This window comes from Lissotriton vulgaris, chromosome 3_1 (genome assembly GCF_964263255.1).
Source record: "Lissotriton vulgaris chromosome 3_1, aLisVul1.2, whole genome shotgun sequence".
Taxonomy (NCBI): domain Eukaryota; kingdom Metazoa; phylum Chordata; class Amphibia; order Caudata; family Salamandridae; genus Lissotriton; species Lissotriton vulgaris.
Window position 1 is genome coordinate 829996040 of NC_141689.1, and position 24124 is coordinate 830020163.

At 45.1% G+C, this 24124-nt stretch overlaps 1 protein-coding gene across 1 annotated transcript in view; it reads right to left on the reverse strand.

The window, feature by feature from the left end:
- Nucleotides 1-24124, reverse strand: part of LOC147727090 (uncharacterized) — a 681874-nt gene that overhangs the window by 425512 nt on the left and 232238 nt on the right. The window contains exon 4 of the mRNA XM_086961139.1: nucleotides 6506-6617. Coding sequence (XP_086817265.1) covers nucleotides 6506-6617 — 112 coding nt within the window. The remainder of the gene's footprint in view (nucleotides 1-6505; nucleotides 6618-24124) is intronic.

Below are 24124 nucleotides of genomic sequence, written 5' to 3' on the forward strand. Positions count from 1 at the left end.
GCAATTGGATAAGGGTAGAACGGAGACCCAGACATAGGGAATATGTCCCACGTCCAATTTATCAACCACCTGATACACCCTATTTTCACTACAACCGTTTTAACTGTTTGAGCGGGCTGGATGGGGTTGACTGACTGTCCACTAACAACCTCGCGACCCTGGACAATGGTCCCTGTGATCTCTCTGAGCCATCTGGATTTACCGCTGATAACGTCCCCGATGTAGCAATTGGTGTAGCATCCGGTATCGTTTCCCCCCACACTTCCAGCCCTGTAATCCCTCCTAATGAGCACCTGAGACTAATCTGGTGGAATGTGGCCGGACTAGCTAATAAGCTGGCCACTCAAGACTGGGTAATTTACATTGAGACTGGGGACGTTTGCATGTTCCAGGAGACCTGGGCAAGGGAAGAATATAGGCACCAGGGTTACCAGTCATTTTCCATCCCAGCCAGGTGGGAGGGCAAAGGTCACAACCTGGGTGGCATCCCACCTAGGCTGTGAGGCTTCACGTTTACCGGTGCCATCCGATGATATCCTTGTGGTTCTACTGTCCTGGACGAACCAAGCGAAACTCGCTCTAATAAACATCTACTCCAGGCCAGTGGGAGTTGCCAGGGAATCGCCCACCATAGATGAACTTTCAGACTATTTAGCTGAAATACCAAGAGATCTACCCTATGTAGTGGGAGGGGACCTAAACTCCCATTTTGAGCCGCTGCCCGGCCTCCTAGAGGGTTTTCAGATGGAAGAAGAGGTTAGGTGGTCAGTGCCTTCGGTAGACGCTCCTTCCCCGAAGGCATGGACTCCCGTAGCATTGCAGATCACAGCTCTCACCCTAAAGTTTGGAATTAGAGCCTGTAATGGGCGTATTAACTCGGACGTACCTAGCAGAACCACCTATAACAGAGTGGGAAGAGAATCTCGCTTGGAGTATGTCCTGGTACAGATAGCGAACTGGCCAGCTATTCAGGATTTTAGGGTCACGGAAAGACTAGACAGCGATCACAATGCCCTTGAACTTGAGCTCATTCACCCCGGCCTTCAAACCTCTATAACATCTGGGGAGGGTTACAAACCTGAACTTCTACTGGATAACAACAGGAGAAGAATCAGGTGGGAAAAACTGGCCTCGAGCCAAGAGAAACTCCCGAGGCTTTATGCAGGGTTAATCCCTATTTTGGAAACTGTGGGAAATTTAGTCATTGGGGTGGGCAACAGAGATTCACATGACAAATTGTACCAGGCCCACGAGGACCTCATAAAGGGTGCGGCCCCCAACCTCTTTAGTAAAGTACCGAATTCAAGGAGGGGGCAGCTACACAAATCCTCATGGTATAATACAGCCTGCAGAAAGGCAAAGGGGGAACTCCTTAGAAGCATCAAGGAGGGTCTAGGTGGAGAGAAGTTAAGAGAAAGCAGACGGGCATACAAAAAACTTATCGCCCACGCTAAAATCGAATGGGAGGAGAACCAATGGGAGGAGCTCACTAAGTCCCTCGCAACAAGAGACCACCAAATGTTCTGGAGAGTAGCAAACGGGGGGTCGGGGAATCTACAATCGGCAATTGAGCCAAACATTGCAGCAGGGGTGTGGCAGGCACACTTTCAATCCCTTTATAGCTCTGAGCCGGGAGAAACCACTAACCACACCGGTATTGATTGGCCTGACTATGAGGGGGATCCAATAACGATGGGGGAGGTTAAGGCTGCAATAGCAGGACTCACATCGGGAAAGGCACTAGGATTGGACGGCCTACCCGGGGACCTATTTAAGCAGGAGCCCGACGTCTGGGCCCCCTACCTTGCCGTTCTGTTTAATGGAGTCCTGAGCGGCATGGAAATCCCAAGTACTTGGCTGGGGGCGGAGGTGGTTCCCATATTCAAAAAGGGCTCGCCTCTCCTCCCAGCCAACTACAGACCAATCAATCAGTTTAATCGATGTGTCGCAGAAGCTGTTCGGTAGGATACTGTTGAACCGGCTCCAGGACTGGGCAGAAGAGATGGGTGTCCTTAGTCCGTACCAGGCGGGATTCAGGAAGGGAGTCTCTACAGTGGATCAGGTCTTTCGATTGAATATCATCTATTGGAGGGCAGCGATATTCGAGGGCGGCAGCTTATACACAATATTTGTGGATCTGAGGGCCGCCTTCGACCTGGTGTCCAGAGGGAAACTTTGGAGCGTTCTGGCCGAGATGGGTGTCCCCCCCGGATATCCTGATAATCTTACAGAGATTGCATCACAACAACTATGCTCGAGTGAGGTGCGGGAAATCTGGGGCACTGACGGACAGATTCCCCGTTGACCGGGGGGTTAGGCAGGGTTGTATGTTGGCATCGACCCTGTTCTGCCTCTTTGTCAACGGGGTAATCGCCCACCTAAACGCCACTGAATATACTGACGCACCCAAACTGAACGGCAGCAGGGTGCCTGCAATCATGTTTGCAGACAACACCCTGCTGCTGTCTAAAACCCCAATGGGGATACAGAGGATCCTCGACTCATTTGTGGCCTTTTGCACTGATAGGGGCTTAGAAATCAATGCGGCCAAAACCAAGTTTATGGTCCTGAACCCAAGTCAAAAATTACGTCCAAATCCATTATTGGGAGCGTCACGGCTTGAGAGAGTCTCCACTTTTGAATATCTTGGTGTAACCCTTAATGAAACCATGTCTTGGGGACCACATCAGATTAGGGCCAACCTCAAACTGGTACAGACTACAGGGGGTATCGCTCGGATGATGAATGGCTCCACATACCGTCCGTTGGGGCCGCTCATCCAGATCTACAAGGCACAGGCCAGGGGTGCCACTATGTATGGGGCGGAATTGTGGGGCCATACATCTTCACTCAGTCGGTCCTCAACTGAGAACAACTTTATCAGACAGATAGTTGCACTTCCGCCCAGCACCCCGCTCCTCCCCCTGAGGCTGGATCTGGGTCTGAGACCAATAGCTGACGAACTAGGTCTCCGACCCATAGCCTTCTGGCGAAGGCTATGGAGTAGTGAAGAACTCTCTGCCTATAGGTCGGAACTGAGGGAGCTTTTGACCCACCCAAAAGCGTTACAGATCCCCTGGATAAAATATATACAAAAATCCTGTGCGAGACTGGGGTTTCCTGACCTTTGGTCCGATCCTGCTAATGCCTCATTAAATATCTCACGGAGAGCTCTGGCCACTGTCTACCACGAACAGAAAATAGCTATGGCCTTAGATTGTCAGGGTGAGGGGTCACTAACTTCTGTATTTGCGCAAAGCAAGGACTCATACAGGCTGGAGAGGGTTTTGGACGCCATGTCCCCCGTGCTGGCCAGGAAGCTGTTTCTCCAATGGAGATATGGCACATTGCCTCTGCGATCTTTTACCAGCTCCTGGTCATCACCGCCCTCCACCAAGCAGTGCCCGGCATGCGCAGGTGCTGAGGAAAGCGATTTACATGTGGTCCTGTTTTGCCCAACTTACAAGGCAGCGAGGAAATATTGGCTCCTTCCACTTATCAGAAACCTTGGCTGTAGGGAGTATATCCCGATGTACAGAATCCTAAAAACCGATGTTTCAAGCCCAATTGTGTTTGCACTAGCAAAAGTTCTCACCAATGTCTGGCACACTCGCACCCGTATTCTGAAGTCACAGGCTCCCACCCAATTTTAAAGTTTTCAATTTTAATTGCAATTTTATTAGTATGTAACTCCTAGAATGGAAAAATTTTACATTGTATAAGCATGCATTGATTGATTATTTCTGATGATTTTACAATGGTTGTATATGTTTTTATTGTATATCTTTGATGGCCATATGGCCAAAATAAAGATTGATAAATAAAATATTCTTATGTCAAAACAACTTGCATACTTCTTTTTGTGAGACTCTTAAATTGATGAGAATTGTCATTACGACACCTATGACAACATCTGAAGCTGAAAGATGCTTTTCAACACTGAAATGGATAAAAACATTTTTAAGGAACACAATAACCCAAGCTCGACTTAATGCATTGGCCATGCTGTCAATAGAACAGAAACTAATAAATCAGATTCCAGATTTCAACAAGAGAACAATTGAAAAGTTTGCTCACATTAAAGAACGGCGTGCAAACTTTCTGTACAAATAGAAACCATGGAAATGCACGTGGTGCTGTGAATCATTGGTGCTAACAAATATACTTTTTGTTTACTTTGTATTGCTAGCAGCCATTCAAGTATACTGCAGGTCCAGGGACCTATGAAAGCAAATGCACCATGTGTTAAATTTATGTTTCAGTACCTTGCATGACTTGAGAGTAATTCAGACATATCATTATAAAGCCACATAAGCTTAGTGTTGTTTCAGGGTATTAGTTAATGCAGCTCTCTCTCAAACTTTTTTCAAAGTTACCCAACAAACATGACCCAGTTTTGTGAATATCCTACACTCTGGCAAGCTTTGCACTAACTTACAAACTATAGCCTGACACACTGATACCATGCACCTTCCATTACATACTTAAAGATGGTGCATACTGGGCTACAGTCAGTCTTGTAAGAATTAAAGGATATTATTTATTGGTTTCATCTTTATAGTCAGTCCTCATCCAGGGATTATAGTCAGTCCTGAATACAGTCTCGTTTTACAAACTTTTGCTGTAATGCAGTGGCCTTTAGGAGAAACTATTTTCTTCTGGCTGTTCGTTAGATGAAGCTGTAGTTTGTTTGCTCTTTTCCTAATTGCAAACTGATACACTGTAGTGTTGCTGTGTGGTGGAGGCCTGTAGAATCCTGGACGTATTTTTTTTTAACAATCTCTACCACTGACCATCATATGGACTGATACTGAGTGGATTTGTTAATAATACTACTTCATTTATAATGATAGGGTTCATTTCTGAACTGAAGAGCATACTAGATTTGACACTATTGCATATCTTTAGATCTACTCATGACTCATTACCTCATACTTAATACTCAACACACCATAAAAAAGTTCAAACAATTATATTAAGGCATAAGAACTTCTTGTTCAACAACTCCATTACTTTAGCAGACTCTGATGCGAATTGCCATCTGTAGTGATGCTACATCTATAAGGGAGCACTTATATTTGCATGCAAGGGGTCTGAATGTTGGCTCATTTCACTTTGATAAATTATATAACAATGTTTGTTTTCTTGTTGGAACATACAGTTATCTACTAGTAATATTTTGTTGGTGGCCTCATGGGTGTTAAATAATATGAATGTGTGAACCCATACAACTTTGAGAAAGTTAGGTTTCTTCCATGCACCAATACATATTTCATGTAAATATTTATACAAGTTTTCTAAAGTACTGGTTAACCAGACACTTTAGCAGTGATGTACAAAGTATTTAAATTTAAAGTATATAAAACATACTTATTGTAATATTAAACCTACTCAACACAAAGATTTTGGTCATCTTCCTGCTCCTTATTAATAATTTTTGAAAGGATTTTACCATACTTGATTGTTTAAATGTAAATCTATATAAAGCATTCTACATTACTGTTTGAACAATTGGCTTTGGGGTGATGGATATTTACGTTTCGGGTTTCAACTGTAAAGCTAGCCGGTTCAAAGTTTGGTTGACAGTCTATAAGATTGAATTCTTTTTTTCTTCAAATGAATATTTCTATATGTAGCCAATTATATCATATGAAGATTTCATTCACCTCCTGTGTACTTGGCTTCGAACAAATGATTTATAAAGGAAACAGACAAGCACAGGTAGAGAAAACATTTTATGTGTTGCATGTATATATTTTATCTCAGTATGCTTATGTGTTTTTTGTTTATACATGGTGCCTTTATGCATGATATTGAGTTTCACAAAATAAACACTAACCAATCTGATATTCAATTCTATGTGGAAAAAGTAGGCATTTTACTCTGATGGGCTAGTTTGAATGCCACTTTATCTCACGTAGGCACTGGGTCAGTAGACGGATCCAACCTATTTATGCAACATTGTTAAAATTAATTGTGGTTTATTGCAATTTAGAATGGTTTATTCACAAGGCCTTGGAACTGATGATAGTTTTAGGGGAGGCAGTGGCCTGTTTCTGTTAAGCACAATGGCTTCCGAAAGTCTTGAAAATCCACCATTTGCCTGCTAATTTTTCAACATTTTCACGGGGAAAGAACCCCCCCAACCTCCCTTAAGTGGTTCGGGCGCGCTTGCTGCGCTCCCTCGCACGGTGTACTACACCAACATTTTTACGCCTCACCACTTTCAAATGTCACCAGCCGCAACAGGAATGAACGGAACGGAAGGATGTCAAAAGACAAAGCAGCAAAACAGACAGATTCTGCCAATCCCTCCTGACACACAAAAAGGGCTGGATTTTCGGACATTATTGGTCAAAAGGAAAACAGGCCTTACAACAGAATGCAAAACTAGTTCCTCACAGCCAATCGTAAATACAACGAACACCTGCAGGTTATAAACCGTTTTCACGACTCAAAGTCTTTCAATACTTAAACTAGCGGGCACACCATGGAGCCTACGTACCAGAACTCAGGATTATTCGCCATTCTCTGAATAATAATCGCTTCCCTCTCTGGTCCCATCTCAATGACAATCCGTGCCAGTTTCTCTACTGTCGCCTTCATTTTCGCATCAACTGCAAGAGACAAAAACAAACCGTGTGTGAGACTTGTGCAGTTTAGCAATTGAAAGAGGGTTGTAACTGAATGGAAGTATAGACGATAACCCTTATGTATGTTCTTTTTTAAAGCATTATATAAATACCATTCTGGATCCTCCTCTAACGCAGTTTAACATGCTCCTTCCTGGGAGGCGCCATTTTACGTAATTGTCAACCAGCAACACAGCTCAGGAGATATCGCACCAATGAAAGGCCAGAAAGAGTACTTAGTACTTGCAGCTTGCATTTGTCCAAGTAATACTGATAACTGTTTAAATAAATACGTTGTTTTATTATAATGTAAAATCTTCAAACCCCACACACCCGCAGATGCCCCGAGTAGCAGTGTAGTTAGGAGGCAACTTTATAAAACTGTAGTGCACAGCAATGGACTGTTGCTGGACAAAGTTGAAAATACCGCAACCGAACAGATAATGATCAGAATTGTCCACTTTCTAATGTAAAGATGTTTCGGCCTAAAATTTCGAGTTAGAAGAGAAAAAATCTGATTCTGATTTTTTGTGCGCTCGGCACCCGTTGCTGAGGATATGTGTAGTGGATGAATGAGAGTACGTAGGTACTGAATGACGTGTGTTTCTTTATATGTATCCATCTGAGATCGGAACTCTGGATACGAGTTATCACGTAGTCTAAGGGAAGCCTCTTGTTTGGGGGAAAGGAATACGTGAGGCAGTAACTGCATTTTTTACTGAAGATTTGCCTTTTGGAGAGAAAGACTGTAGCTGAGGAAGCACTCACAGATACACATTTGCACCTCATTATTTAAATGGTACACATGAAATCATATTAAACACAACATGCCAACAGTCAATGAAGCGATCTATATTGATACCGACTCAAAATCAGTGGCACTGCTAGGTTCCTGGCGTGACATATCTTTTTTGGAGATCTATGGCACAACTACTGTTTTTTTAATTCTAATTGGATTACTTTCTTTAAATATAAACTAAGGGCCTGGGTTAAGGTGCGGCGGGCATGTCACCCTCTGTTAGGGTGGCGTTGATCATTATCTCGGTCACCATGGTTGGACTCAGGTCCACAATTTTTAGAGCCCACAACCAGCCCAGTGGCGAGCTCTGTGACAAAATGTTTGGTGCACGTACTAAGAATTTGTCACACAGTTTTTTAAATCAATGCATATCATGATACATCTCACTATGGTACATGGTACTCACTTAAGGGGACCTATAAAGGACCACAGACTTTCAAACCAACTCTTAACAATTTAAAGAAAAAAAAACCTTTGCATACAATTAACCTTGTGAGTGAATCATAAGGAGTGAGACAATGTCAAAACCACAAGACCTACTAATGAGCAGATACAACATATTAAGTCATATCGAGGGTGCTGGAAAACAGGATTCTTGAAAAAGCAAGGTTGCATGCCAAGTGACAATTTAAGATAAGGAAAATACTTGCCTCAAGCCAAGACACAACAATGGGGGAAATAAAATCATAGTAATTTAAAATGAAGCCAGCAGTGTTAAATGTAATCCAAATGAATCTAGCAAGGTATTTGTGATAGATTTTAAAACGTTGTTTGTTAGCTATTGGCTTGATATCACAAACAAACTTAGAGAATTAAAAGTGCATTATCAACAATTATATTACACATTAACCTCATGTGAATTAGACTGTGAGCATATTAAATCAGAAACTTTTAAAACTACTGATCTGCTCAAAAAGTTTAAGAGCCGGGCTTAGATGGGCTGATGGCTAAATGTTATCAGATTCAAATAATGAATTACCCCTTTCCACTTTATGTACTTCAAGAACATTACATTTTGATGCTCTTCAGTCTAGCTGTGTAATCTGAGAGATTTTATTTAAGAAAAGACTGTTTTAACGCTACTGACATTTTAAATTAATTATTATAAAAAAATCAGGGGGAATTACAAGGGATGACGGAGGACTGTTTTCCAGGCGCAGTCTCAATTTTAGTACAGGAATTAGCACTGATGCATATGGAAATAAACCTGGAGTTTAAGGCAGATACTATCAGGCCGGCTAATAGTCCTTCGCTGGGAGTGCCCAGCAGCTTTGAATCAGATGGCTCGCTCTTGGTCTCAGTACAGAGCTACCTCTAGAGTGAGATCTTTAAAGACACAGCCCGTCAGTTATCTTTGTCCTTAAAGACTACAGGATACCTATCAAAGAACCCAACTGAAAAGCACCTCCCTCCATCGATCAGCTAAGTAGCCCACATAACTCATTAGCCACCTTCCAACCCCCAAATCTATTGTTGAGAAATCTAAACCAAGTAGGTAGAGCATGTTCTGTAAAAAATCTCCCTACACATAGTATTCCAACCCACAAGTCAGTACCATCTAGCGAGAATGTGTTATTGGCACAGTGCAGGAAGCAAACTAATGTTCCATCCGAACCTAATTACACCGAAAAAAAACCCTCCACATCCTAGGTATCTCTACATAATGTAGCAGCGCCCGGTTTACATCTTTCCGGACACCACCCTCGTCCATTGTTCTCGAAGCAGACAGTTTTCATGGTCAATGTTCCTAAGTCTATTGGTCGTGAATATGGGGATTCATTAAGCAACAAGGTCATACATTGGACCAGACATGTTAGGGGATGCCGATCGATAATAAGAGAGGACATTATCAAGGCAACAAGACATTCTTCGCGAGCTCAACGATTAGACACTATTGAGCTCACGCTGACTCCCCCCCCCACCTGGCTGAGGGCTTATTGCTCTAGAGTATAGGACTTGCCCTTCTGGCACTTCAGGTATCCAATTTAGATGTTCTCCACTGGCCTCTAGTACAATTACAAGGGATGAGGTCTCAGAGCTATCTAGAGGGTCGCAATTAAGCGACAATGATTGACTAACAGCAACTCCCCAAATATTAACTGTGCATATATATGATTCTGAATTAGCTCCTATTGATAATCCGTCTACTGTCACCATTGTTACACAGAGTGTACACAATCAGGCTAGGCCATTCCAACTAGAACCTTCGTACTCACCGTGAATGGCTTATTACCCTAGGCACACAGTTGCAAGCCCCTTCCTGACAGATTGTTCTCTAGAACCTAACTGTGCCCAGCCCGAATCAGCTAATGAGTTGGGGCATTCTAAATCAGATAGCCCAAGCCTAAAGATCCTTTGTTGGAATATGGCTGGCCTCTCTAAGAAATTACCCTTGCCAGATTGGAACAGCTTTATTAAAGGTTACACTGTTTGTATCTTTCAAGAAACATGGAGTATGGTGCCCCATTATAAAGTGAGCTTTGTTCCCTACTGTGTCCCAGCAGTACCATCACTAACAGGGAAGGGGCGCCCCTCCGGTGGCCTACTAATATGGATTAGCATCTCCCTAGATTGCACAACGAAACAGATCCAATGTATTTCTCCTGACCTTTAAAGATTAAACATCAGGGATAACCAAGGAGGCAGAACCTTGGAAATTTTTAACATTTATGTCCGAGGAACAAAAGGCGGAGTTCAATCTTCTATAGTTGCATCTTTGGAAGCTAAACTTTCTAATTGCCCTCATGATTCGCACATCCTGGTAGCGGGAGATGTAAATTGCACTTTTGAACCTCTCGCTGCCGAAGAGGTGCTTGACATTGAAGAGGATGATGCGAAGCGGGGAATCCCCCCGCTGAGCATTCCCGCGATAAAAAGGTGGACCAAACTGGCTGTTCAGCTGAATTCTCTAGCCGTAGAATTTGGGCTAAGGGCAACCAATGGTAGGACACTGTCCGATTCAAAAGGGGCACATACCTATAATAGGGTAGGTTGCTTCTCGCGAATAAAATACATCCTATTAAATTACAAACTTTGGCGGCATTTGATGGATATGGTGATAACACCGACCGTCGATAGTGACCATAATCCATTATGTTTAACTTTAAAATCCTTATGGCTGCCCAACTCCGGATTTAGAGATATAGGAAATTTAACGTCAACAAGGGAAGTAATCCCCTCTAATTGTGGTAGACATTTGAAATGGCATAGAGTTGCTCTAGATGAGAAGAAAGTATATGGCATTAGAGAGACCATGGTAGAGGCCTTAGGTGAAATGGGAGAGGTCTTTACAGATCTAGATGTTGCCGAGAGGATTCCCAAGATTTATGAAAAAACCAATGGGAACTTTTTTCTGTACAACCGTCGAAGTAGGGCTCTGCCTAGCCCGCAAGAAGCCCAATGGTAATGATAGGTGGCATACGAAAAATTGTAGACGCAAACAATCTGCCCTGGTTGTGGCTGTTAAAAGCAAGTCCCTCCCTATGATTCAGTCAGCAAGAAGGGACTATAAGGTGGCAGTGTCCAAAGCTAAGAAAGAGTGGGAAGAGCAGCACTGGCAGGCTCTGAAAACGGCCAGTGTCGAGAAGGATGCTGGCTGTTTTTGGAATTTGATTAGAATCAAGACGAGACCTGATTGTGAATTAATCACTAGTAATATCTTAAGCCAAACCTGGTACGACCACTTCCTGAAACTTTATTCGAATCCAGAGGAAGCCCTGTGTGAAGGCATAGCTACTGATTTCAGAATAGGCCTTGGGGAACCCAATAGATATCCTTTCTCTGAGCTGGAAGTGGAAACCGCCATTCAGCGTATAGTCCCGGCTAAGGCAGCGGGCCCAGATGATATTCCTGGAGATCTCCTTCGGACTGACCCCGTATAATGGGCAAAATTAATTACCATCTTAATTAATGCTTTCGCATTTATAACAAGCATTTACAATGCATTGGTTTTGCCTTTGGAAAAGTTTGAGCTATTGGCATTGTAAATGACAAAATTTGTATTTATGTGTTTGTTTTGAAAACAGATAAATAATTGGCATTGTCATTTGCATTGCCATTAGCTTAATCTCTCGCAAATGTGAGACCTATTTCCCCTACGGACGAGCTCAGCAGACAGCAATTACTAGCACACACACACACCCAGAGCCACACAAACACACCCAGTGCCAGCCACACACACACACCCAGAGCCAGCCACACACACACATTGCTGCAGTGAGATGTGAATATGCAGTGCTGCAGAGGAGGCCACAGTGTGCAGTGCTGCAGAGGAGAAGACAATGTGCAGTGCTGCAGAGGAGGCCACAGTGTGCAGTGCTGCAGAGGAGGAGACAGTGTGCAGTGCTGCAGAGGAGGCCACAGTGTGCAGTGCTGCAGAGGAGGAGGCAGTGTGCAGTGCTGCAGAGCAGGCCACAGTGTGCAGTGCTGTAATTAGAGTCGGTCTGGGCAGTGATGAAATGATTATCACCTTGCAGTGTTGCCCTCTAGTGCAGTGCTGCTGAGGGGGGTACTGTTTGTAGTGTGGTAATGAGGATTATTCTGTGCATTTCTCCATTAAGCGCTTCTTTGTGTAGTACTGCACGGAGGGCTGTTCTGTGCAGCCCTGCAGTGAGGGTCACGCTCTACAGTGAGGTCTCTCCAGTGCAGTAATAATGGCGGTCCCTCTGTGCAGTGCCTAGAGGCAACAGTCACGCTTTTCGTGTTAGACAAACAAATAAACACAAACAGGTTTAGGCTCTCAACCTGGACAACAAGACATTACATACTTCCGTTCTGCACCTCTGCGATTCCCTGTGAAGGCTGTGCACGGCATTCACCAGTGCAGGTAAGAGAAGTCACTACTGCACTGTCCATGGGAGGCATTGTAAGAAATCCTCGGAAAAGGAACCAGGGTTGGCTTCATGGACAAAAAAAAAGACATAGGGGAGGGGGGGCGGAACTGTGGGGTAGATTCTTGCGTTACCTTTGCCCTCCTAGAATGTTTTGATGTCACAGCCTTCTTAACACCCACCTGTTGGTTGTCTTTTCATTTTACGCCATCCTGGCCTGCCAACCCTACGTGTAAGTATTAATGATACACAAGAAAGGGAGCATGGCATAGGTTAGAGGTAAAGAGTGAGCGCGAGGCATGCACTGGGAAGGGATGCGCAGGGGGGGGGGGCGCGCGTGTGCAGTGGCTGAGCCTCAAGATCTTTAGGTCTCTGCAAGGTGGCAACATTTCCAATAGTTCGGAATTAAGATGCCTTACTCGGCACCTTTCTGCCCCCAAAGCCCCCACTTCAGGGCATTTTCCACCCTGATCAATAACGCTGAACGCTGCTGATATGGCAAGAAAGGTAGGAATGCTTACCATCAGTGGAGAAGACTTGGCTGAGGGCCTCTGCACACTCCTGCTCCATGGGTGCCTCTAGGGGGCGACGAAGGGCAGGACAGCATTGGTGTCACTGCAGAGAAAACAGATGCGTAACGCTAGTGCAGCCCCCACCCGTTATTTCAGGTCTTTAGGGGAATGCAAAACACACGGTCCAGGGCTGAGCTGTCTCTTTTTGATGACGTGAGCAGTGGGAAGGAGCTAGTGGCACTCGAACAGCTGGGAAAACCCAACCAAAACTGTGCTTATTCAATGCAAAAAAAAAACGAAACCAACGGACAGTAATGAGGCTACACCTCAGGGCGAGCCCTTCCAGGAGAGGAGGACCGATCACGGGGTGGGGAAAAGCCTTGCAGCCACACACAAAGCGTGCAGACGCACACACGTTACCTGCAGACTGTGTGGCTGGGGCCTTAAGCCTGTGCAGCGGTGGCAGGTAGGGGGAGCAGTGACTGATGCCAGGAAAGAGATACAGGCATGGCATCCGCCGGCTCAGGGATGAGTGAGGTGCTTGTGTTGTGGTACAGGCAGGAAATGCACGCATGGCACAAGGAGAGGGCGGGGCCTTGCAGCATCCCGCAGGCCGGCTGCTGGTGGCTGCAGATCCTGTCGCTCAGCAGCAGCCTCAGCTCAGCTGCTTCCCCTTCCTGCGGGGACTGACTGCTGCGAACGGATCCCGCTAAGAGGATGTGGGATGGAGGGAAGCGATGACAGCCTGGAGCCTCGCCCACCTTTTTAACGCGTCTCTGGCACAGCCCGTCTCTTGTGCGATCGCACAATTGATTCCTTTCTTCCTCTCGCAGCTTGTGAAGTTTTGCACCCACACATGGGCACGTGACCTGCATCTCAGCTGTATGATCTCATTCTTTCCGTTCCTCTCTTTTGTTCAATCCATGGCGGGAAGGGCTATTGATGTCCCATCCGTGCCACCCTTTGGAGGCGCAGAGCGCCTGCTTCTGGGCACACGTCCTGGGTTCTGTGCTTATATAGTGCAGGCACAACAGTGAGGCAGACACCTGCATTAACAGAGGACAAAGTCTCCAGAGATTTCACTTGCATTTCTTCCAGCCCTGCGTTTACAACCGGAGAAGCACAGCTACAGAGGCAGAAAATAAAAAAATACAAGCACCTACGGGCACACGGACAGTGGGGGGGGGGGGGGTGCGGGAACGGACAGCGGGAGGGGGTGGTGGGAACGTCGCGATGACGATCAGAAAAGGGTGGAGAGGGAAGAAATCCCGGGAACGCCAATGAATATGGTCCGGCCGTGACGGACAGATCTCTGTTCCAATGGCTAGCCTCCATTTATGGAGCTAGCCAATGGAACAGAGGGCGGATTCCCAAGCCACTCTACTGTTCTCATTAGGTTTCACCTTCGTGAAAAGCTGCGCAGTGCGCAGCTTTCACTTAGGCGAAACCTAAAAAGGGGGCCAGGGACGACCCCGCTAACTACCGCCCAATAAGCCTTATTGACTCAGTTCAAAAGGTTGTTGGGAGGGTGGTGTTGGAGAGGATCTTGGAATGGACTGATGAAAATAGGGTCCTCTCCGACTACCAAGCAGGCTTTGGAGCTGGCACTGGGACAAATGAGCAGGTGTTTAGGCTATTTCTTCTATACTGGAAGGTGGTCCACATAGGCAAGGGCAGTCTTTATCTCGCATTTATCGACCTAAAGAATGTCTTCAACCTGGTCCCTCTGAAGCGCCTGTGGCAGGTGCTAGCTGAACAGGGGGTCCCCATGAACATCTTAAACATGCTGGTGCGCCTCCATGAAGGCAATTATGCCCAAGTGAGATGGGGTTCCCAAGGGCAGAAAACCACCAGAATTCCAGTAAACAGGGGCGTCCGCCAGGGTTGTGTTTTAGCTCCCACCCTATTCTCGCTTTATGTGAATGGGGTGGTTGAACATTTACAGCGAATACCATCTGACGCTTCTGCCCTGGCGAACGAAAAAATTCCCACCCTCCTGTTCGCTGACGATACCCTCCTCATCTCAAATGACTCTGAGGGGCCTGCAGAGTCTTTTGGATAGCTTCCAGTCATTTGGCACTAACAGAGGGCTTGTCATTAACTCTGAGAAAACAAAGCATTTAGTGCTGAATCCTCCTAAAAATCTTAGGACCCCACCTGTATTAAATTCTGTACCATTAGAGAGGGTCACTGTGTTTGATTATCTGGGTATTCGCATCTCCGAATCCATGCTCTGGAGTTCTCACATGCAAAAAATGCTCCTGAACCATAAAAGGGTAGCGGGCAATACTTAAATAGCATCGCTCTTCAACGAGTAGACCTATTGCCCCCGCTATCGATATCTACAAGGCTAGAGGAGTGAGTTCAACCCTTTGTGGTGCAGAACTCTGGGGTTTTACCAATTTGGCCCAAATTTTGAGATCAGCAAATACATTTTTAAAAGACCTTATGATGCTTCCCCAGAGGACCCCCAGTAAGCCCTCATTGCAAGATCTTGGGTGCCACTCATTTAGAGATTTAGCAAGACTTTGCCCCCTATTGTTGTGGGCCCGCTTGTGGTGGACACCAGAACTATCAAAGTATGCAGCGGGGTTAAGCGAAATAATGTGTATGGATGGGTGGCATAAAATCAATTGGTTAAAGGACCTAAAAACTCTATTGTATGATCTTGATCTTAAAGAGGCATGGATAAACAGAACCGCCCTATCAAAGGCAGAACTCAAGAAGGCGTACTGGTCCTGGGTTAGCAACAAGGGTTTCCTTGATCCCAAAATAGGTATGCAACACAAGCATTTTACTCGTTTTGAACCATACCGAGATGTCATACAAAAACCTTACAACAGGGCTGTTTTTTGAGTTTAGGGTAGGTTCACTCCTCACACGAGACCTGACTGCGCAATGGAAGGCTCCCTATCAAACACCATCTTCTTGCCCGAAATGTGAGTCCAATTCTGAGTCAATTGCGCATGTTATGTTAGTCTGTCCAGCCTACAAAGCGCCAAGGGAATGTTGGCTTTAACCACTCTGCAGAGAGTTGGGCACTCGCAGTCATTCTGTGGCGCTGCGTATTCTAAGATCCGACGCGCAAGCCCTTTATGCGTGTGGTTTGGCCAAATTCTTGAGATGGGCATTGAATATTAGATCAAGAACATTGAATGCTAATCTCGAAGTGTTTTTGCTGCTATGTGTTTCCCGCCCTTTTTAAATTGCACTTTTCTCTATTTTTTATGCTGGAAAAAATTATTTTTACTATTTATTATAAGGCATTGGATGAATTTTGTCAACTAGATGATCGGGTTACATTTAATATTTGTTGAAATGTATTCTGTTTTTAATAGTATAGCTTTTTTACTTCTGTTCTACAGCTTTTAAGATGTGTTTTTATCGAAATAAAGCTATTATGACTGACTGACAAAGGGGAAGCCCAGGTGGCCACCCAACAGATCGCAGAAATGGAAGCCCCCTGGACCTCAGCACAAAAGGCAGCCATAGACCTCGTGGAATGACCCTGAACACCCAAGGGAGAAACCTGACCGGCTGTCTTGTAGGCCAGAGAAATCGGAGTCCGAAACCATTGACTTAAGGAATTAGTGGAAGGACGCAACCCCCTATTCACGAACCAAAATTCACAAACAGAGAATCGGATGTCCGAATGGTACCCACCCGCTCCAAATAAATCAGGAGAGACCTCCTGACATCAAAAGAATGCAGCCGCATCTCAAACTCGGAAGGAGGAGAATCAAAACGAGGGTAGAATCAACTCCTGGTCCCGATGGACCTGGGAATCAACCTTAGGACGGAAGGAAAGGACATGCCTCAAAAGGATCCTTACATCAAAAACACTACTAAAGGGATGCTTGAAAGACAAAGCGCCCAGTTAACTCAAACGCCGAGCAGAGGAAATAGCCACCAAAATGAAAGTTTTAAGGAACAACAGATGCAAATTCACAGAAACCAGGGGCTCAAACGGAGGAGAGATCAAAGCCTGTAAAACCAAAGACCGATCCCACAAAGGGAAATGCTTCAGAGGAGAAGGAAGAACATTACGCAACCCCTTGAAAAGACACCCACCAAACCATCGGGATCCAACAGATTAATAAAAAAACTCTGAAAAGCCTTAATTGCAGCCTAATGAAGTCTAAGGGAGGCAACCTTCAACCCTAAAGAAGCCCCGTCCTGCCGAAGCAGCATCACATCAAACAAGGAAGAAGACGTACGGTCTAAACCCTTATCCTGACACCGATTACTGAAAGAACATCAGTGCCATAAGTACGACTTGGTGGTAGAGGAGCACCTAGAAGCCTGCAGAGTCGAGGTCAAACCAGCTGGAACCCTTATGCAGCAGACCTAAGCTTTTAACCTCAAGGCCGCCAAGCGCACCCTGGACAGAACATCCAGCTGCAACACAGGAAACACCAAGGGAGAGTGAGTCAGGGGCAACAACCACTCCATCTTCATCTTCACAAGATGAGGTAACCAAGAGGCCCGGGGCAAACAGAACAATAGACACCCCCAATGTCTGGGCACTGAGAAGGAACCGGAGAAGCAGCAGAAAGGGAGGAAGTTTGTAAAGAGGCCTCTGAGACCACTGGCAGGAAAGACCGTCCACCATCCAAGCTCGACCCTCCCAACTCAGAGTTCAAAACCTTTGTATTTGCATTTGTAATTGTTTATATGGCGCTAGAATCGACCCCCGAAGGGGTATCTCTTCGCTTCAGTAGGACCATGAAGGATAGCAGCACATTTGTCATAATCAGTCATGGCAGAAGATGAAGGTCTTAAGCATTTTCCTGAACTGCAAGTGTTCCAAGCACGGTCTCAGGGGGAACGGAAGTTCATTCCATAGGTGTGGTCCGCAAAATGAGAGAGCTCTGCCTCCCAATCTGGTCTTTCTTACTCACGGTACAACCAGAAGGTGTTCAGCACCTGATCGTAGGGATCTGGAGGAAGCATAAGGCAGTCATTTTTCGGCAAGATAGGAAGGGCCCAGATTAACCAAAGCCTTATGGATGATACAACATGTTTTAAACTTAATCCGTTGGCGGATAGGAAGCCAATGCAATTTCGCAAGAAGAGGTAGTGAGGGGGTCCAGGGTGGAACATTGAGGACCAGCTGAGCTGCCGTGTTCTGTACTACCTGTAATCTACTGAGCAAGGCATCGTTTGCCGAGATCAGCAGACCATTGCAGTAGTCCAGGCGACTTAAGACCATCGCCTGGACTAGAGTTTTCCTGGCATAGTCAGGAAGCAGGGGGAAAACTCGGCGCAGCAAGCTAATTACATGAAAACATGAGCCCACTGTTTGGGTAACATGTTCTTTCAGGCTGAGATCACTGTCAAGACGAATCCCCAGATTTTTAACTGTGAGCTTAGGAGAGGAAAGAGGGCCCAAATCCGTTGGCCGCCAATCTGGCTTCGATAGGAGGGGGGCTTCTCCCAGAAGCATGATCTCAGTTTTTCCTACATTGCACTGGAGGAAGTTATTCCACATCCAGTGCGATATAGCCCTCATCCCATTGGAGAACGCCAGTTGTACTGGGGATGAGAATTTATCGAATGGAAAGACGAGTAGAGTATCATCTGCATATGATATGGGGGTGAATCCATATGTCCTCATAAGGTTGGCTAAGGGAGCAATATAGATGTTAAAAAGAGTTGGGCTCAAACATGACATACCCGCTGGAGCCAACTGATACGGGCCTAGGTTGACAAAAAACTTTCCATCCAGGATAGAGCTGAGTCTCTTATCCCAACTTCCTCCAATCTTCTGAGCAAGACACTATGGGAAATCATGTTGAACGCCGCGGATAGGTCCAGCAGCACCAGAATCGTAGAATGGCCCTTATCAAGGGTCATTCTGATGTTATCCGTTACTGTAAGTAACGCAGATTCGGTGCTGTGTTTGGGCCTAAAACTGGACTGGGAATGATCTAAACATCCAGATAGTTCGACACAGTTGGACAGATGGGTATTCAGATCTTTCTCCATTATCTTGCTCCAGAATTGAAGAAGAGAGATGGAATGGAGGTTAGATAGGTCTGTTCATGGAATATTAGATTTCTTGTGGATGGGTCTGACCTGGGCAACCTTCCATTCTCGTGGAACGTATCCCTCTAAAAGAGAGATTGATAATACGCTGCACCACGGGGAACAGCTGATTCTCCAAAGATGGGATAAATTTAACTGGGATGTGATCTGTAGGAGATCCGGATTTTATCCTGTGAACCAGGGTTCCAACCTCTGCTAATGTAATAGAAGGAAAGGACTCTAACTTAAGCTGGTTCGTCATTTCCAAGTGACCCAAGGCCATAGGGGTCTGTGACGGATTACCAGCTGCTGTTATTTTCTCGTATACGAGTTCAATCTTCAGGGCAAAGTGTGAGGCAATGTCATTGCACAATTTTTGTGAACGAGTCTGCAGACTCACAAGCTTTTGGATTAGTGAATAAATGGAGAATTTGATACAGTATTATAGAAGAGTTGCCAGCCTGGGTCAGCTGAGATATACGGTGCATTTTACGAGCTACCTTAATGTTTTTGTGGTAGCTTGTCAGGGATGCACAGTACTTTTCCCCATCTACCTCATTATGTGATGAGCGTCATACTTGTTCCAGTTTTCTGCATAGTTGTTTCTGGCTTCGCAATAAAGGAGTAAACCAAGCAGTTTGCGGGTGTTTGGATTGGCTCAAAAAGGATTTAAGCGGCGCAATGTGGTCGATAGCTGTGATAACTGCCGAATTACATTTTAGCAGAGCTTCCTCGGTATGGTCTGATGCCAGGAATTGCTGCTCTATAAATGTACTTTGAAAGTTTTCTGCTGATACCTTCTGCCATTGAATCCACAGATACAGTACAGCCTGATTAGGGGTTTTAGGATTATTAATGTGCTGGATATCAAACTCTATAACTGAATGGTCTGACCAGGTGAGTTGTTGAGGAGGTTTACAATTGATATTGGAAGAGTTAGAAAAGAGAATGTCCAAGGTGTGGCCAGGTATAGGAGTTGGCCCCTGATTGAGCTGCAACAGACCTAGGAGGGATAGATCCGTCAGTAGAGTCTGGACATCGGGGTTATACTGGCATTCGCTATGGACATTTAAATCTCCCAATAATAGGAAGTTATTTACCCTTCTCACGTGGGGAGCAAGACACTCCACCAGTTGTAGGGAAGAATCTAGTAGTGGTCCTGGGGGGGCGATATATTAACACCCCTTTCCAGTTCTCCTGCGGGGCCAGGTCTATTCTAAAAATCAGCATCTCTACTGTTGCATCACTGCGTTGATCTAAGACAGATATGTTGAGATCGTCTTTATGTACAATAGCATCCGCTGTGCACTACGCTCTGCAAGCCCCTTTTGTCATGCCCCTTTGCACTATGGCATTGAGAACACTCGCAAAAATGTTCACCACAGGAGCACACCGCAAATTTCACAAACAACTCCAGACAGAGGCAAAAGATTTTTGTCACCCGAACCTCGGGCATGGTGACCACACGCAAATCGGTACGAAATCTTGCCCCAATAAAGAGACGTTCCTGTGCTGGAACAAGGCAAGATTGTTCCAGATTGATAAGAAAACTGTGCGCCTGCAAAATGTCCAGAACCACCCCTGTGTGACTGTGAGCCAACACAGAAGAGGGAGCGTGAACCAACCAGTCGTTGAGGTAGGGATGAAGAAAGATCCGCTGACTGTGGGCCAATGCCACCAATGGAGCAAACAGTTTTCTGAAGAACCGCGGAAGAACTCCAGACCAAATGGCAACACAGCAAACGAAAAATTGGAGGCCCCTATCGCAAATCTCAGAAATCTTTGATGATCCAGAGCCATGAGAACATGGAGGTAAGCGTCCTGGAGGTCAAAGTCCTGGACACCCACCAATGGAATTGTGGACTGCAAAGTCACCGTCTTGAAATGAATAATACAACAGGAAAACGGTTTTGGTTACAGAAATCGCCTGCATACCGTTTTTCCCTACTAATTTTCAAAACAATGCTCACTCTTCTGGGTCAACCAAAAAAACCCAAATCTCTTCCTAAAAATCCACAATTTAGAGGGGCACTGTATATATATTTTACCAAGAGTCCAAAGTTAACCAAAGATGCATCCAAAATTGTATGATGCTTAAATGCAAGCATAATGACAGCAAGTGCCTTACTTTTCACTCAGTTAAAGACAGCAGGAAAGCATGTTCTAGTTTCAAAATACTCCAAATGTCAGATTGTTTTTTATCTTCTTTAGTCCTGTGTGCAATCAAGTTATGTGATTCCAAGAATGGACCTTCATGACCGGCATCAGTTACTACCGGCCCCTCTACAGCCATAGGAGTCCCTTGCCAACGAAGTCCTAAGTGCTTCGGACTTCGTTGGCAAGAGACTCCCACAAGAAGCAGTGGGCACTCCACACCCAGGTGCTCGAGAAAAGCTGTAGAGGGGCCGCTAGTAACTGATGCTGGTCATGAAGGTATTCACCAATTAAACTGTTGCTTGTCCTTTTCTCTCCGGAATACTGAACACAGGATCAATAGGGGAGAACAAACAAAAGGGAGACCTGCTCTGTATTCATTGATGTAGTAGAGGAATTCACCAACCGTTTAGTTAACAAGAGGATCCCTTGAGGTTGTAATATTACATTAAAGGTGCATTCTTGGAATCACATACAATGATAGCACACAGGACTTCCCACAAGTTGGATTAGTGCCCTTAGAAGTCCCATGAGAACAGGGACGAAACACATAGGCTGTTCCCAATGTGCATTTGTCTTTTTGTAATAGTATACATTTTGAGAAAATAAAGAAGATGAAAAACAATCTGACATTTGTAGTATTATGAAACTAGAACATGCTTTCCTGCTGTCATTTAACTGAGTGAACAGTAAGGCACTTTCTGTCATTGTGCTTGCATATAAGCAACATACAATTTTGTATGTATCTTTGGTTAACTTTGGACTCTTGGTGGAATGTAAAATATATATACAGTGCTCCTCTAAATTGTGGATATCTTGAAATGAATGGTCCTGACACACACGTTCACTCTCTTTTGGTCTAGAACTGGTCTGAAACCACTGGATACCTTCTGAACCAGAAAAAGTATTGAATAACAGCCCAGTCCCTGTTCTTCCAAGGGAACTTGAACAATCACCTTATTTTTCAGAAGAGTCTGATCCCCATTCAGCAGATACAGCTTCTTCCCTGGATCCCTGGGCAAAGGAGTACTGGATGGTGCCCCAGCTGGGAGCCAGAGCGACAAAGTCGATACGATAGCCTACCCCTTGTAAGGAAAAGCATGCTTCCAATCCTTTAAAGCTTTGGTAATCATGCTGTCCAGTGAATCCCCAAACATCATTTTACCCTTAAACAGGATCTTTAATAGAGATAACTTCTCAGAGAGAGAACCAATCGCGATGGCAGAAGACCTCAGAACATCCAAAGACATGTCCGCCAACAATTTGGCCTGTTGTTCCATCTGAACAGCAATTCAGAGCAATCCTTATCCTACTGAATCGCCATGGCCAACTTCTCAAAGTCCAAAACTAGGGACTGAGCTGCATAATCAGAATAGATACCTGCTTTCAAAGTTAAATTCTCAACAGAGAAAGCTTTCTTAAACGTACCATCAACGGTCTTGTCTGTAGCATCAGAAGGAGAAGAATCCTCTGGATTAATCGCCGTACGACCAATCTGAGTGGCCAACATGGTGTCCACCTTAACAGAGTGCGGAAGAGAGTACTTCCCCTTAAGAGAATAAAGCTTCTGCAGAAAGCGCAGAAATGAAGTGCGTTCTAGGTCACGCTATTCACAAGAGATCAAGTCCTTGATCCAGCCATTAAATGGCATGGCATAAACAGGGGTCTTAACATACTGTGGACATATGCCTTCCGCTGCCTCAGAGAATGAAAAAGGCACAAATCTCAAGTTCTTCCGGATATGCTGTAGAATGTCTGGAACCTCCTCTCTACGCACAAATTTTCCCATAGAGGTTTCCAGGGGGCAAATCCACCAGATCCACCACCGAAAATAAGAGCCCCTTCTTTTGGGTGCCACTCTGGCATCCTGAGCACGGGCCACAGCAGCTTAAATCATTGCCTGAACCTCAAAAGCAGAGAGTAAAGCAAAAGTATCAGCACCACCCCTGGACCTGCTCCGGAGAGAATTGGCTCGTCTTCAGAAGAGGACATCACATGCTTGTGTTTAGATGTGCGCTTCACCACCATAATGACAATTAACTAAGCTAGCAGGGAGACACCTAGATACAGGCATTAACCCTCCACCCCTCAGTGACCAACTAGTAAATGACAGATAACCAGGAAACATTCCCCAGTACCAATAAGAAAGGGAATTGTATCAACCAATCCAATAAATACACAAATGTATTGAGAAATAATTAAAAAAACGGCCTCCTCTGAGACCCTTACTGTAACTGTAGTTCGAAAAACGGCAGCAGAGAGGCCGCACTGTCCCCCACACTGCAGCTTCTTAGGCTGGCCTCCAACCTGGAAGCACCGCCCCAGCCACCCTGAGCCGGTAACACCATCATCCAGACTCAATACAATCAGATGCTGCAAGGGAGCACACAGACACAGTGTAGAAAGGGCAGCAAGGAGATCTGGCCGGCCCACCATGACGGATTAGCATTCAACATACAACAGAAAGAGTAACAGCGGCCAGCGCGAGGTACGCACATTGAAAATAGACAAGACAAAGGAAAAATAGGAGTATGGAGGGGGATTTTTATCAAGTGATTAGAAATCACATGGAACGGGTGTCTGGTGATGCAGGAATGTCCGTGTGAAATGAAGGGGGGACAAGGAGGTAATGATTATAGCTTTACATTTAACATACATCCAAGGGTCTATTTTCGCATTTCAAGTTGGGTTGTAACAGTGTTTTACTTCAATTCAAATATTTAACCCGAAATCAATAATAAAATCTATGCTAAGATCACAGAATTGCAGGGAGGTGGGCATGGCCAACAGCTTAAGGAGAAGTAAACTGGTTCTAAAACTGCTCGCTAGCCACCTCTAGATTCTCCGATCCCAGTGCTGGACACGGAGAGTCCTAGTCAGACGAACCACTTATAACTGCTGGTGGAAACCTAAGTGTTAGATCTGGGGGTCTCTAGTTGGCAATGGTATTCACTTTTGTCCAAATAGGGACCCTTACTTTTAAGTCAGGATAAGGGATATACACTCCTTAATAACCCCTGCTCAGCCCCTTGGTAGCTTGGCACGAGCAGACAGACTTATCTCAGAGGCAGTGTGTTAAGCATTTGTGAATATACACAGTAATACAGTGATAACACTACAGATGGACACCACACAGGTTTTTATAAAAAATAAGTATTCTTTATACAGACT